Source organism: Portunus trituberculatus, chromosome 24 (assembly GCF_017591435.1).
Source record: "Portunus trituberculatus isolate SZX2019 chromosome 24, ASM1759143v1, whole genome shotgun sequence".
Taxonomy (NCBI): Eukaryota; Metazoa; Arthropoda; class Malacostraca; order Decapoda; family Portunidae; genus Portunus; species Portunus trituberculatus.
The window spans coordinates 414,159-429,643 of NC_059278.1; the positions used below are offsets into that span (position 1 = coordinate 414,159).

Consider the following 15,485-nt stretch of genomic DNA (forward strand, 5'->3'; position numbering starts at 1 on the left):
TGATCCATAGGAGGAGGAAGAGGAGGAGGAGGAGGAGGAGGAACGACCTAACCACATAGAGAGAAATAAGGCCGTAGACATGTATGGAGGTAAACATACTGGAGGAAAAGTAGGAGTGATCGAGGAAAGTAGAGTTAGAATTGTGAAGGAAAGCAGATGGACGAGTGGAGAGAGAGAAGAGAGAGAGAGAGAGAGAGAGAGAGATCGAAGTGGAGGAAAGAATGTTGAAGAGAACTAGGCGGAGGAATGAAGGGAAAGTATTGGAGAGAAACAGATGGAGAAAGGAAAGAAAAATAGCGAGAGAGAGAGAGAGAGAGAGAGAGAGAGAGAGAGAGAGAGAGAGAGAGAGAGAGAGAGAGAGATGAAGTGAGTAAAAAATCGTATTAAAGATATACGAAGAAAAAAAATATGATAAAAAGAACAAGAGGAGGAGGAGGAGGAGAAGAAGAAGAAGGAGGAGGAGGAGGAGGAGGAGGAGGAGGAAAAAATAAGGAAGAGTCTGCACCTCCTCGCCCCGCCTCTCGTGAGAACTAACTTCCTTATGAGTTGTTAGAGGAATTTTTTCCCACCGCTCCTTCGGGTTCACCTGGAAGAGCGCGGCTATTGTGGCAGGTGTGGCCCACTGAACCCGTCCACACACACACACACACACACACACACACACACACACACACACACACACACACACACACACACACACACACACACACACACACACATCTGAATCGTATGGTGTAATTGTTAGAGAGAGAGAGAGAGAGAGAGAGAGAGAGAGAGAGAGAGAGAGAGAGAGAGAGAGAGAGAGAGAGAGAAAAATACTACAAAGTTTAATACTGGACAGAAAATTGATAACGGGAACAAATGACGATTTTAATGATGATGATGATGATGATGATGATAACTGAAATACACCTTACCTACTAACACACACACACACACACACACACACACACACACACACACACACACACACACATACACACACACATATCTTATCAAGGGCGTGGCGAGACGGAACCAACAACCAACATGGGCGGCCTTTCCAGATAATGCAGGGGGACAGGGAGGCGTGACAGGGGTGGGGGCGTGACAGGGGCGGGGGCGTGACAGGGGCAGGGGAGTGGATAGCTTGTGTGGGGTGAATACGTTACAAAAACACTGAAGATACACTGCAGGGGAGATGGATGGATGAATTAGTTGTAGTAACGGAGACTTGGCGAGACTGTGGTGTTTGAGCATGAGAGAGAGAGAGAGAGAGAGAGAGAGAGAGAGAGAGAGAGAGAGAGAGAGAGAGAGAGAGAGAGAGAGAGAGAGAGAGAGAGAGAGAATGAATTATAAACCCACAGTAGTTTTAGATAAATATAATGTCACAAACACACACACACACACACACACACACACACACACACACACACACACACACACACACACACACACACACACACACACACACACACACACACACACACACACACACACACACACACACACACACACACACACACACACACACACAGATGCCATTTTCATCATCAAAACCACAAACAGTCATGTTGACCCATTAAAGTCATGACTGTTACCTCCACAATACGTACATGTGTGTGTGTGTGTGTGTGTGTGTGTGTGTGTGTGTGTGTGTGTGTGTGTGTGTGTGTGTGTGGTAAAGTGAGAGAGAGAGAGAGAAGAGAGAGAGAGAGAGAGAGAGAGAGAGAGAGAGAGAGAGAGAGAGTACATTCACATTTTTACCTATTAACTGAATTTTCTCTCTCTCTCTCTCTCTCTCTCTCTCTCTCTCTCTCTCTCTCTCTCTCTCTCTCTCTCTCTCTCTCTCTCTCTCTCTCTCTCTCTCTCTCTCTCTCTCTCTCTCTCTCTCTCTCTCTCTCTCTCTCTCTCTCTCTCTCTCTCTCTCTCTCTCTCTCTCATCACCTGCGCTAAATGGATGATGACTCAGGTAAACCGTCTGCCAGCCAGTTACCTGTATTACTGTGTTAAGCCAATAGGGAACAGGTAATGCTGGAAATTTGCAGGTAACTCATCTCTCAGGTAAATAGCTGGAATTTCCCCACCAACTCTTCTCACGGTTTGGGATTTTGCTGGTAATTTTTTTTTTCATTTTTCACGTGTTATCTATCGAGTGGCTTTGTTAATGTTAGGATTTTTTGATTTTTTTTTTTTTGTCATTGGTAGATAAATGTTTTGGTATTTTGTTCTTTTTTTATTGTTTTTTTTCTTTTTGTTTAGTGGTCATTGTGCAGTGTTGTTGTTGTTGTTATTGTTGTTGTTGTTGTTGTTTGTTGTTTATACGTGTTCTGGCTTGTTCGTTTTGCTGTTGAGTATAGTGTCACTGACTACGTGTGCTGCTACTACTACTACTACTACTATTACAATAACTACTACTACTACTACTACTACTACTACTACTACTACTACTACTACTACTACTACTACTACTACTACTACTACTACAACAACTACAACAACAACAACAACTACTACTACTACAACAACTACTACTACTTCAACAACAACTACAACTACAACTGCAACAACAACTACTACAACAACAACAACAACAACAACAACAACAACAACAACAACAACAACTACTACTACTACTACTACTACTACTACTACATCTTACTTTCACATTTAGTTCTTGCGCTTCCTCATCCCAATTACTCATTCATACTCATATTTTACTCGTGCTTATTACTCTACTACACCTGCGCCTCCTACTCCTTCATTACTTCTCATTTGCAGCGCTCTCTGTGGTTTTTTGCGTCCATTTGTATTAATCTCTCTCCTCTGCAGCTACATCCATCCTCATTTTCTTTGTCGTTTTTCTAGCTTTCATCTTTATCTGTGTATATTTTTTTGCGTTTTCTTCGTGTTTTTTTTTCCCCATTTTTCGTTTCTATGCTTCTGTCTTTATCCTCTTTCATGTCTCCTTGTTTATCCTTCTACTCTTTCATTTTCTGTCTTTTTTTTTTTTTTCCATATTTTTTCCTTCTCTGTTTCCATGTCTTCCATTTTCTTATTCTTCCTTATGTTGTGTTTCTTCATTTTTCTTTCTGATAACCGTGTCTTCTTCCACCTGTGATCTTTTTACATTTACCTTATTTTTCTCCGTCTCATCTTTCTATTCACCCGTGTCTTCCATTTTTCCAGCAGCCAAATTCTCCGTTTTTCCTTGCGACTTTCTCTCAATATACATTCATTTAGATCAATCCATCGTGGCGGGCGAAGTACAATTGCAGGTTTCAGTGATGTATGAACCTGTTGAGGAGGAACCATGGTGGGCTCGAAGACACTGCCTGGGGTGTCTCTGCGGCGGAACGGAGCTGTGTTGCGTCATTCTGTTCCTGCTGTGCTGTGTGTTGCGTAGCGAAGTGGCGGTGGAGGGGGAGAAGGGAAAAGCAATAAGGAAGCATGGTTGTGAATGTAGAGGGGAGCAGCACACGGAGGAGGTGATGGAGGAGGAGTGGGAGGGGAAGGGGGTGAAGAAGTGGAAGTGCAACATTACGGATTCTCTTCTGGAATGGAACAAAAAAGTCGTCTTGGTGTTTACGACATGGTGTTTTTCGCTCAACATTCGACGGTATATTTTTTTCTTACCTTTGCAGAATATTAAGACAAAGTAGTTAAAGAACGAAAAGGCAAAGCTTTAGACCAAAATGGCGCCTTTGTTTGTGTCCTGATGGCCAATAATGTGTACTATTTTGTGTGTGCGTGTGTGCGTGCGTGATTGGCAGTCTACTGGTGTGTGCGTTTGTGTGCCCCACCAGCGCCGAGCCCCCCGGCATGAACACCTGTATCATCCCCGTGAGGGAGGCTCCCCGGGACGAAGGGGGCGCGGTGGGGGGCGGCGAGCGTTGCGTCATCCCGGTGGTGGTGGTCAGCGGGGCCTCAGAAAGACATGGTGAAAGTGCAAATTGGCGGAAGTGTCCGACCCGTTACCCATGGGAGTCCCCGCCACCTTTCCGCAGCCACGCCACCGCCGCCACCCCCTCCCGCGTCACCTGCCAGGAGCCCAGTGCCAGGATAATCCTCAAGGGCTCCATCGCCTTCACGCATGACGGAGCGGGTGGGGAGTGCGAGGTGCAGGAGGTGAGTCGATGGCTGCTGGAGGAGCCGGACAGTCTCGAGGCGGTACAGTCCGTTAGCGTGATCTCTCCTGAAGGGAAGAATGAGCGAGAAGAAAGCGGAGCAAAAGGAGGAAGTGCTGCTCTAACGTCTTACCTGGAGAGTTTCCTGCCGGAGGCGCCACCAAGAAGAAGACGTTCGCGGTCTCAGCGGTCGAGCGACTCGGCAATTTACGTGGGCGGTGACGGGATCGGCGCCGAGGTGTGGGGCCCCCGCAGCACGAGTCTCATCATCACGCTAGGCGGTGGCGACGACGACGATGGAGGCTACCCTTTCTTCTCTGACGAGATTGACCCCGAGGATGATTGTGTGTTCTCCCCCGCCACTGACGAGAAGCCGCTGCAGCCACGCCGGCATGGCGGTGACCAGGAAGGGGCGCCATTAGCCAAGAAGAGATGCAGATCCGCGTGTGACTTCATTAGACACACGATCCTTGGTGATGTCCCGCCATCCACTCAGCAGGAGCACAGTCCCTCACCGCCTTCAGTCTTCCCAGGCGAGACTGAGCCTCAACCCACCGTCCAAGACCATGAGCAGCCAGAGAAGACCAAAGACAAGGAAAATGAGAAACAAGACGAAAGCCAAGACCAAACCAAAGACAGCGAGAAGCAAATAGTCAACATTGAGTTTATCACGCGGGAGCTTCCTGAGCCAGTCACAGCTGGAGCACCGCCACCATCACCACTCCCTCCTGCAGCCGCGCCTTCACCTCCACCTCGTTCGAAATCACCGAGGAAGAAGAACAGGGCGCGGAGTTCGAGTCCTGTTCGAAGTAGCCTTTCTCAAGACCTACCCAACCCTCGCCGTTCAAGGTCATGCTGCCTCCACGACTCCGAGGAAGCGCTCCGCCACCAGGAGATCCTGCATGAGGGGAAACTTGACCCTAAGTCCCTCCTGGAGTACCTGGTGGGGGGAGGAGGCAGAGCAGGGAAAGTCGGCTCTCTTCCTTGGGACTACAAATACTGTCCGCTGTACCAGGTAAGAGAGAGAGAGAGAGAGAGAGAGAGAGAGAGAGAGAGAGAGAGAGAGAGAGAGAGAGAGAGAGAGAGAGAGAGAGAGAGAGAGAGAGAGAGAGAGAGAGAGAGAGAGAGAGAGAGAGAGAGAGAGAGAGAGAGAGAGAGAGAGAGAGAGAGAGAGAGAGAGAGAGAGAGAGAGAGAGAGAGAGAGAGAGAGAGAGCAGTCATGTCTTCAGCGGTCACCTGCGTCAGTAATGTTCCAGAGGTGGCGGGAAGTGTTTACGGAGAGTGAGGTCTGGATGGAGTGGCCGAGGGAGGGAGGGAGGGGAGGGAGGAGGGATAGAACGGAAGAGTCTCCTGTAGAGGCCACGGGACTGTATGACCATTTCCTGGACTCAACACACATTCTAAGGGACCCTGTTATTCCTTCTCCTCCTCCTCCTCCTCCTTTTTTTTCTTCTTTCTCCAGCTTGGATTTCCTTTGTTTTTCTTTGTGTCGGCTTTTTTCTTGCTCTTCCTTCTACCTATGATAATGTTTTCAGCTTGTCTATTTTTATTATTATTATTATTATTATTATTATTATTATTATTATTATTATTTTTATTATTCTTATTATTATTACTGTTATTATTCATGTGTCCTTAACCGCTGTACGCCCAGAGAATGACTCAGAGCTTCCTGTGTGTGTGTGTGTGTGTGGGCGTGTGTGTGTCTGTGTGTGTGTGTGAGCATTGCAGGTCCTCATTGTAATGGAATAAGGGCGTGAAGAGAATGAGGGAGGATAGGGAGTGGGGCGGAGTGGGCAGTGAGGGAGGGGACGTGGATGATAGGGAGATGAAGGGGAGCGAGGGGAGGAAGGAGAGGGAGGGGGAGGTAGGAGAGGGAGGGGAGGGAGGGATGGCTAGTGTGTGGTGGAAAGGCATAAAACTTAATATTACACCTGGAATTGTCAGTCAGTTAGTCAGTCAGTCATTCATTCATTCAGTCAGTCAGTCAGTTAATCAGGCCGTTAACAGCAAAATAGTCAATTAATTACACGAGAAATCAGTCAGGGAGTCATTAAGTCAAGCGTTGGTTCTGTTCATCATTCAGTCAGTGTCTAGTCACTTAACATGCTAGTCAGTCAGCCAGTCTAGCCAGTCATTCAGTCAGCCACTCATTCAGTCAGCCACTCATTCAGTCAGCCAGTCAATCAGCCACTCTAGTCAGTCATTCAGCCAGTCATTCAGTCAGTCAATCATTCAGTCAGTTAATCATTCAGTCATTCATTCAGTTAATCAATCAGTCAGTCAGTCAGTCAGTCATTCAATCAGTCAGTCAGTCAGTCAGTCAGTCAGTCAGTCAGTCATTAAATTAGCCAATCATTCATTCATTCAGTCAATCATTCAGTCAGTCAGTCAGTCTACTCAGTCATTCAGTCAGTCAGTCAGTCGTTGTCGGTCAGTCATTGTAGATTCAGCCTGTGTGTTTCGTGTGAAGCAAGGCGCTCTGACCAACCCCGCTATGTAGGTCGAAACGAGCATGAACACACACACACACACACACACACACACACACACACACACACACACACACACACACACACACACACACACACTTTTTTCCCTCTATGTTCATGAACTTTATCTCTCTCTCTCTCTCTCTCTCTCTCTCTCTCTCTCTCTCTCTCTCTCTCTCTCTCTCTCTCTCTCTCTCTTCTATCTTTATTTAATCATTGGTGGATCTGCTTTTTTTTTTTTCGTTGATTCTTTCCGTTCATCTTGTTTATTTTCATGTCAGTTTCTCCAAGTTGTCAGTCATCCCATCTCCCGCCTCTCTCTCTCTCTCTCTCTCTCTCTCTCTCTCTCTCTCTCTGGGATATTACACAACACATGCCTACACAAATTATGTTTCATGAGTTACTATGTTGAAATTCTGATCACCATTGCTTCACGCGCGCGCATGTGTGTGTGTGTGTGTGTGTGTGTGTGTGTGTGTGTGGTGTTACGTAGGTCCGGTGTCAATACTCTGCTCGCATTAGTAATTCTTCATTGTACAGAGGCAACGATATATAGAGAGTTTGAGTTTGAGGAAAAGAAAGAGCGCGGAAGAAATAACGCAATCTATCCTTGGTTTAATAGACTCAATAATTTATCGAGTTGAGCAAGAGGTTTTGTTTCCATACTCTCTCTCTCTCTCTCTCTCTCTCTCTCTCTCTCTCTCTCTCTCTCTCTCTCTCTCTCTCTCTCTCTCTCTCTCTCTCTCTCTCTCTCTCTCTCTCTCTCTCTCTCTCTCTCTCTCTCTCTCTCTCTCTCTCTCTCTCTCTCTCTCTCTCTCTCTCTCTCTCTCTCTCTCTCTCTCTCTCTCTCTCTCTCTCTCTCTCTCTCTCTCTCTCTCTCTCTCTCTCTCTCTCTCTCTCTCTCATCCTTTTTACGACCTAAATTTTTCATATACGTTTTTTCCCTAATGTACTTTGTTACTGCATGTGTGCGTGTGCAAGAGAGAGAGAGAGAGAGAGAGAGAGAGAGAGAGAGAGAGAGAGAGAGAGAGAGATCAGTGTTCGTATGTTCCGGGGGGCGTGTCACTGGTAAGGTTACACACACATACAGTGCTGGTGTGTGTGTGTGTGTGTGTGTGTGTGTGTGTGTGTGTGTGTGTGTGTGTGTGTGTGTCTGGTCACAGCCGCGCCGTTACCTGTGGACTAACACTGATCGATTCATTCACCTGTGTGGATATGTTTGCTTTACCTGAATTGGGTCTTACCTGTCTCGTCTCGCCTCACTCGGGTGTGTTCCTACACGTGGCTCTTCTTACCTGAGGAAGATTGATTGGCTTCTCTACAGGTGGAATATACAATCGTGACTTTATATAATGGTTTCGTGAGTATATATTTTTTTCTTTCTTTTTCTTTTTTTTTTTTACTTCCGTTATGGTGTTATTTTTTCCTTTATTGTCGTTGTTGTTGTTTGTTGTTGATTCTCTTCTCTCCAGGTGGAATATAAAATGGTGACTTTTATGTAATGGTTTCGTGAATAAGTTTTTTTTTATTTCTCTTTTCGCCTCGATAAGACATAAAGTGATGTTCAATGTGTGCTTTGGTGTATTTTGATGTTTTTTTTTTTTTTAGTTTGTTGTTTATGTTTACCGTATTGTTTATTTTTTATTCTCATTTATTTTTATTTTCATTTTCCTATTTATTCCTTATTTTATCATTTATCTCATTTATTTATTTGTATTCATATATATATTTACTTATTTATATGTGTGTGTGTGTGTGTGTGTGTGTGTGTGTGTGTGTGTGTGTGTGTGTGTGTGTGTGTGTGTGTGTGTGTATGTTATTTAACAGGAAATGTGCAGTGTCCTTGTCCATGAATTTCATATCATGTATCTGTGTATGTACGTACGTGCTACACACACACACACACACACACACACACACACACACACACACACACACACACACACACACACACACACACACACACAGAGAGACCAGCTGGCCCTGTACATTCACACGGAGCCAACTAACCCTACGTAAATTACCGGAACTTGTATAAAATTTGAATCTTAGGCCTACGAGGGTTCAGGAAGAGGGGTAACTGAGGGGAAGAGTGAGGGGAGGCTTAGGGGTTAAGGGGAGGGGTGAGGGGAGGTTGAGGGGTTAAGGGGAGGGGTGAGGGAAGAAATGAGGGAGAATTAAGGGAAGGATTTGAGGGTAGTAGGAAGGAAAAAGGGGATTATATAGGGTGAGAGGAAATGGGGAAGCTGAAAATTGAGGAAGGGGAAAGTTACGTGTTAGGGATGTTTAGGACACACACACACACACACACACACACACACACACACACACACACACACACACACACACACACACACACACACACACACACACACACACACACACACACACACACGAGGTATTAAAAAAAAAAACTAACTGGATTGAAGTGTATACCGTAACTAAGAGAGAGAGAGAGAGAGAGAGAGAGAGAGAGAGAGAGAGAGAGAGAGAGAGAGAGAGAGAGAGAGAGAGAGACATAACAAACTACATACTAAATACTTAAATACATAAACAATATCACAACAAAGAAAGATAGAAGAGAAAAAAAATCAGAGAGAGAGAGGAAGAAAGGATGGATAGGAAGAAGAAAGAAGAATAAGAAGAGGAGGAGGAAGGGGAAGAGAGAAGAGGAAGAGAATTAGATCAACGAGTAGCGAAAGAATCAGAGAGAAGAAGGAAGAATGAGAAGAAGAGAAAGAGGAAGAAGAGAAAGAGAGAGGAGGAAGATGATTAGGAAGAGAGTGACGAGCTGAGAGTAATTGTAGGGAAGGTGAAGTAACACCAGCCAACTCACACACACCCCAAAAAATGAGTCTCAGGTTTTGTGGGTCCTGGTGAGGGCGACTTGTTGGAGGAGGGGAGGGGAGGGAAGGATGGAGGAAAAACAAGGAGGTAACGGAGCTCTCGGGAAATCAACCCCTCCCGGTAAGATTGTTTCCTTTTTGTCGTCTTACTCTTCTTCTTATGGTTATTCTTCTTCTCTTTTCCTCCTCCTCCTCCTCCTCCTCCTCCTCCTCTTTCTTGTTCTTCCTGCTTTCTTGTTCTTGTTCTTGTGGTTCTTGTTCTTTTCTTCTTGTTCTTGTTTTTTTCTTCTCTTCCTTTTTTCGTCTTTTTTCTTTTCCTTCTTCTTCTTTTTCTTCTTCTCTCGCGTCTTCTTCCTTTTCTTTCTTTTTTATTTTTCTTGCTTCTGTTCTTTTTACTATTGTATTTGTTTGTCTTGTTAATTTTTCGCTCTTTTTCATTTTCTTCTTCTTCTTCTTTTTCTTTTTCTTCTTCTTCTTCTTCTTCTTCTTCTTCTTCTTCTTCTTCTTCTTCTTCTTCTTCTTCTTCTTCTTCTTCTTCTTCTTCTTCTTCTTCTTCTTCTTCTTCTTCTTCTTCTTCTTCTTCTTCTTCTTCTTCCCTCTTCTTTCTTCCTCTTTCTCTTCTTCCTCTTCTTTCTTTCCTCCTCCTCCTCCTCCACCACCACCACAAAACTAACACACATCTTGAAAATAAAGCAATAAACAGCGAACACATCCCAAAGTCCCCCCAAAAAAGAAAAGAATAAGAATAAAAGAACAAAAAGAGACAAACCAACCTTTGCTTCTGCTAAACACGTGGAAGTCACAACATGTAAATCTGTCATAAACACATGCAACCTCCTCTTCGACACAAACATTCTGACATTTTCTGAGATAGCACTGCAAATCATAGGTTACACTGATGCATATATTCCTGTTACCTTATGTTACTGCCTTTTACGTTGTCTCTCCTCGCTATCTTTTGCCTGAGCACCACTTCCATCAAGCAGTGAGGAGGGAGGCAGGGAACTGTGATGCTTCTGTGTTTGAGAATTCGTGAGTGTAAGACAGGTAGTAATTTAAGCTTCTGCAGTCAGTGGTGATGAGTGTGAGCACCACTGATGTTGGGGATTGAAGGAATGACATCTAGGTGAGAAAAAAAAAGGTAGGAAAATGAGAGAAGAGTGTGAGGAGACGACATTCAGTTAAGTGAGAGATTGATATTCCAGTTAAGAAATTGATGTGACAGCTGAGAAATTGACATCTAGTGAAGGAAAAAAATGTAGGAAAATGAGAGAAGAGTGTGAGGAGAAGACATTAAGTTAAGTGAGAGATTGATATTACAGTTAAGAAATTGATATAGCAACTGAGAAATTGACATTAGTGGAGGAAAAAATGGTAGAAAATGAGAGAAGAGTGCTAGGAAACGACATAGATAATTATTTTTTTTTGTGCAAGATGGAAACCAACGAAGGGCAACACAAAATTAAAAACAAAAAAAGCCCCACTTCAAATACTAGTTCCCTTAACCCCTTCAGTACTGGGACGCATTTCTACCATGAGTCTTGGGTATGATTAGACGATTTTATATACATTACGAAGGGCCTATGGAGGTTAGAAGGTTAATGATCACAGTCTTCACTATTTTAATCCCCTTATGAGTTTCTGAAGCTGCAATAAACTCACCATATAGCAAACAAAATAAGTAAGAGAACGTATCATGGTACTGAAGAGGTTGAAGAGTTAGCCAAAATTCAGGGACCAATGTCTTGAAACCTCCCTCTTAAAAAATTCATGCCCTAGGAAGATGGAAATGCAGAAGCAGGCAGAGAGCTCCAGTGAGAGTGAGAAAATTGATATCCCAGTTAAGAAATTAAGAAGGTGGCATCCCTTTGGAGGAGAGAGTGAGAGAATGACATCCAATGAAGAGGCGAGTGAAAATAAACCTTGGTAAGAAAAAAAAAGCATCCAAGGCGAAAGTTTAATGAAAATGACATCCAGAAAGTGAGGTAAGGACGTCCTAGTGAAGAAGAAAGGAAATGACGTAACGAACAAGAATATTAGGAAAAGTCAGGTGAAGAATAACGAAAGTGAGATGAAGAAAGTGAGCAAATGGCATCCTAGTGGGGAAGACAATACGAAAATGATATGTTGAAGTGAAGATGTTAAAAAAAAAAGAGAGAAGAATTGGTAAAACAGACAAATAAATAAGACATCAAGTGAAACCAACGGAAGTGAGATGAACAGAGCCAGGAAATAAAAAGATGAAAAAGTTAGCAAATAATATTCCCGTTATGATCAAAATGACAAAAAATGAAAACAATAAGAAGTATATGAAGATGAAAGACGTGACGGAAAATAAATTAGAAAATGAAATCCCAGTTATGCAGAAAACGACAAAAAATGAAAACAATAAGAAGTATATGAAGATGAAAGACGTGACGGAAAATAAATTAGAAAATGAAATTCCAGTTATGCAGAAAACGACAAAAAAGAAAAAAAAAAGTGAGAACAACGAAAACGAGGAGAAAAAAAAAAATAAGGAGCCATGTAGCAATGACTCGGCGGAAAATAAGTTAGAAAATGAAATAACAGTTATGCTGAAAACGGCAAAAAAAAAAAAGAGAACAACGAAAACGAGGAGAAATAAAAAAAAAAAGTAAGGAACCACGTAGCAATGACTCATCTACGTATAACCCAAGCCACAGTACGAAGACTTTAAGGTCACACATAATCACCTAAATAAACCCTTACTTTTTTTTTTTACATCATATGAGCTTTTCATTGGAATTTATTGGCTAAAGGTGATACTTTTTGTGGTACCTTCTATCTGAAAGCCCACCCGCCAGGAAACCCTTGCACCTAGTGAGGAAGCCCAACCTACACTCGGAACTTGGGCAGGATTCGAACCCGTGCGCTTGGAGACCCCTCGGACCCCAAAGCACGCATGGTTCCACTGTACTACGGCGGCAGGTCAATCAACAAAGAACACCACCGCGACTTTCCGGAGAGGCAGTGGCAGTTTTAAACGCCACAAGGCTGTTTTGATGGAATGAGATGTTTGATGGTACGGATCTTTAACCACACCATCAGTGGCTCCAGTAACAGCGTGACAGAGAGCGTGACAGACACCAGAGTGTTTGTTTAGTGGTGCGTTGAGAATGAAAAAAAGTGTGATTCAATGTTTAATGGCGCATGGAATTTACAAGACATACAGGCAGTTAATGGGTTATGTAACGATTCTATGTGTGATGTGAGAGAGAGAGAGAGAGAGAGAGAGAGAGAGAGAGAGAGAGAGAGAGAGAGAGAGAGAGAGAGAGAGAGAGAGAGAGAAGAATATGATAGGTTCTACATGTATGTCTTAGTGTATGTAAGTTCCTTTTTTTTATTAGATTCAAAGACCTCATGTCATAGGAAGGAGGAAACAAGAAGTAGACAGGGGGCCGCCGTGGTACAGTGGAACCATGCGTGCTTTGGGGTCTGAGGGGTCTCCAAGCGCACGGGTTCGAATCCTGTCCACGGTCCGAGTGTAGGTTGGGCTTCCTCACTCAGGGCAACGATTTCCTAGCGGGTGGGCTTTGAGATAGCAGATATCCCAACAGGTATCCCCTTTACCCCATAAATTCCCGTAAAAAGCACACATGGAATGAATAAATAAAAAAAAAGTTTGAATATACATGAACTTCTAATACAGACATATACATATACATACATCCTCTGTCTTCAATTAATCCTTCTATTTGGTAACCGGCACTTATAGGGAGAACCATTTTATAGTACCTGATTATCTTGCCCTTATCTGCTACCTCTCCTACATAAAGACTAGGAATCCTTTTTAGTACCTATTTATGTTGCTATTGGCCGCTACTTCTCCTACGCAAGAAAGACAAAAAAAAAACCTACACATTCTATCATAAGAGTCCACGCCTCGGTAGTCACTTCAAGGCAGAGTTGCGGGTGACACAGAGACGCATCACCACCACACTTGATACAGGGAAGCTAGCATTACCAGCCACAAACCAGACTGGGAGCGCATTTATCCCTTTACCCTCCGTGCGTGTGACATGAGGAGGAGGAGGAGGAAGAGGAGAAGGAGGAGGTGGAGGAGAAGGAGAAGGAGGAGAAAGGAACTCAAAAGAAAAGCAAAGAGTCTCAGCTTCTCCATTTTATGCCTACTTATGGGTAACGGAAGGAACCGCCGTAGTACAGTGGAACCATGCGTGCTTTGAGATCCGTGGGGTCTCCAAGCGCACGGGTTAGAATCCTGTCCACGGTCCGAGTACAGGTTGGGCTTCCTCACTCGGGGCAACGGTTTCCTAGCGGGTGGGGTTTGAGATAGGAGGTACCACAAAATGTACCTCTTTTAGCCCATAAATTACCGTGAAAAGCTCACATGGTATAAATAAAAAATAAATAAATGAAAAAATTTGACTAAAGAGAGACATTAGATAGTGAATGAGGAGATGAATATAGGATAGTTTACACCTAAAAAAACGTTAGTAAAAAAATAGATCCGGGAGAGTAAAGGAGAAGGAGCTGTATGATGAAAGAAAGAGGAGGAGGAGGAGAGAAGGAGGAGGAGGAAAGGACTGCCGAACAATTAAAGGGAAGTTAATTGTTCTTTTTTCGATCTTATCCTCTTAGCAAGTGTCATGAAAAAGAGGAAATGGAAGAAGAGGAGGAGGAGGAGGAGGAGTAAAAGGAGGAGGAGGAGGACGAGGAAGAGGAGGACGAGGAGGAGGAGGAGGAGGAGAAGGAGGAGGAGGAGGAGGAGGAGGAGGAGGAGGAGGAGGAGGAAGAGGAAAGTGATTATGAATGCCAGTGTAAACCGAGGATTTCTTGTCACGCAGTCAACCACAGCACTGACGGGAGGAAAACAGCACCACCACCAATATCTCCTCCGCCTCCTCCTCTACTCCTACTCCTCCTCCTCCTCCTCCTGTAATTCATGTAGTAATCCGTTGAAGCTGACACACCATACATCATAAAAGTAAACAAGCAGCCAGAGAGAGAGAGAGAGAGAGAGAGAGGGAGAGGGAGAGGGAGAGGGGTGGACAAGCAGGCAGGCTGGTCAAGGTTGCTTCCAAGTAGTGGTATCGTGGTTTGAGGTGGACAGTTAGTGATGGAGCCGCGGAACAGTTAGTAAAGGGAGTCACTGAGAGGAGGAGGAGAAGAAGGAGGTAGGGGGTTAGTGGTGGTGGTGGTGGTGGTGAGTAAGGAACAGTGAAGCGAGATACAAAGGAATACAAAGAAAGAGCAAACAAATCTTTACGAGGCTTTAACTGCACCATTGGATTTGAAGTATGAGATGAGGAACTAGTAGAAGAGGAGGAGGAGGAGGAGTAAGAGGAGGAGGAGGTGGAGGAGGAAAAGGAGGAGGAAGAGGTTGTGGTGGTCGTGGTATGTAAAAAATGGTGGAGGAGGACGAATAAATATGAGGTAAATAGAGGAGGAGGAGGAGGAGGAGGAGGAGGAGGAGGAAGAGCAGGAAGAGGTGGTTATGATGGTGGTGGTGGTCAAGAGCTAAAAGGAGGAGGAAAAGGAAGAGGTGATAATGGTGGTAGTGGTGATAGTAGTGGTGTTGGTGATGGTGGTAGTAGTGGTGATGGTAGTGGTGGTGGTGGTGGTGGTGAAGAACGATAGAAAACAAGAACCAAGAGGAATGGAAGAGGAAGAGGAGGATTACTGTGGCCAAGAGAACAACAACTGAAATTTTGGTCTTTACTTGTACGAATTTTGTTAGTCTACCCTAAAGAGGCTCCTGGGTCTGGATCTGGGTCTGAGTGGTGTCCCAGGGAATGCGTGGTTGTCAGTTCTTGAGGGAAAACCATGAGCTGTCCCTGTACTAACTGCGCTGATCAACAGAAAGCAAACATTATTCACATCAAATCAATTACGTTATCAATAAGCTACAATATGTTTGAAATTCAGGAGCCATTTTAGAGTAGACAGACTGTACTAATTCTAACTCTGAAGCTCGTATTCTCAAACTCTTCTCTTCTGTACTTCACCTCCACTAGATCAAAAGCCTTTACCTAAATTTACACAAGATTTTTAACCCCTCC

General features: G+C 44.1%; 1 protein-coding gene across 2 annotated transcripts in view; it reads left to right on the forward strand.

Moving 5' to 3' along the window:
* LOC123508055 overlaps positions 1 to 15,485 on the forward strand; it is a 210,600-nt gene that overhangs the window by 27,875 nt on the left and 167,240 nt on the right. The window contains exon 1 of one of the 2 annotated variants that reach the window (XM_045261454.1): positions 3,630 to 5,121. The exons of the other annotated variant lie outside the window; for it this stretch is intronic. Within the exon in view, the coding sequence (XP_045117389.1) occupies positions 3,802 to 5,121 (1,320 nt within the window). The 5' untranslated portion in view covers positions 3,630 to 3,801. Of the gene's footprint in view, positions 1 to 3,629; positions 5,122 to 15,485 lie in introns of those variants that run through there. 2 annotated transcript variants of the gene reach the window in all.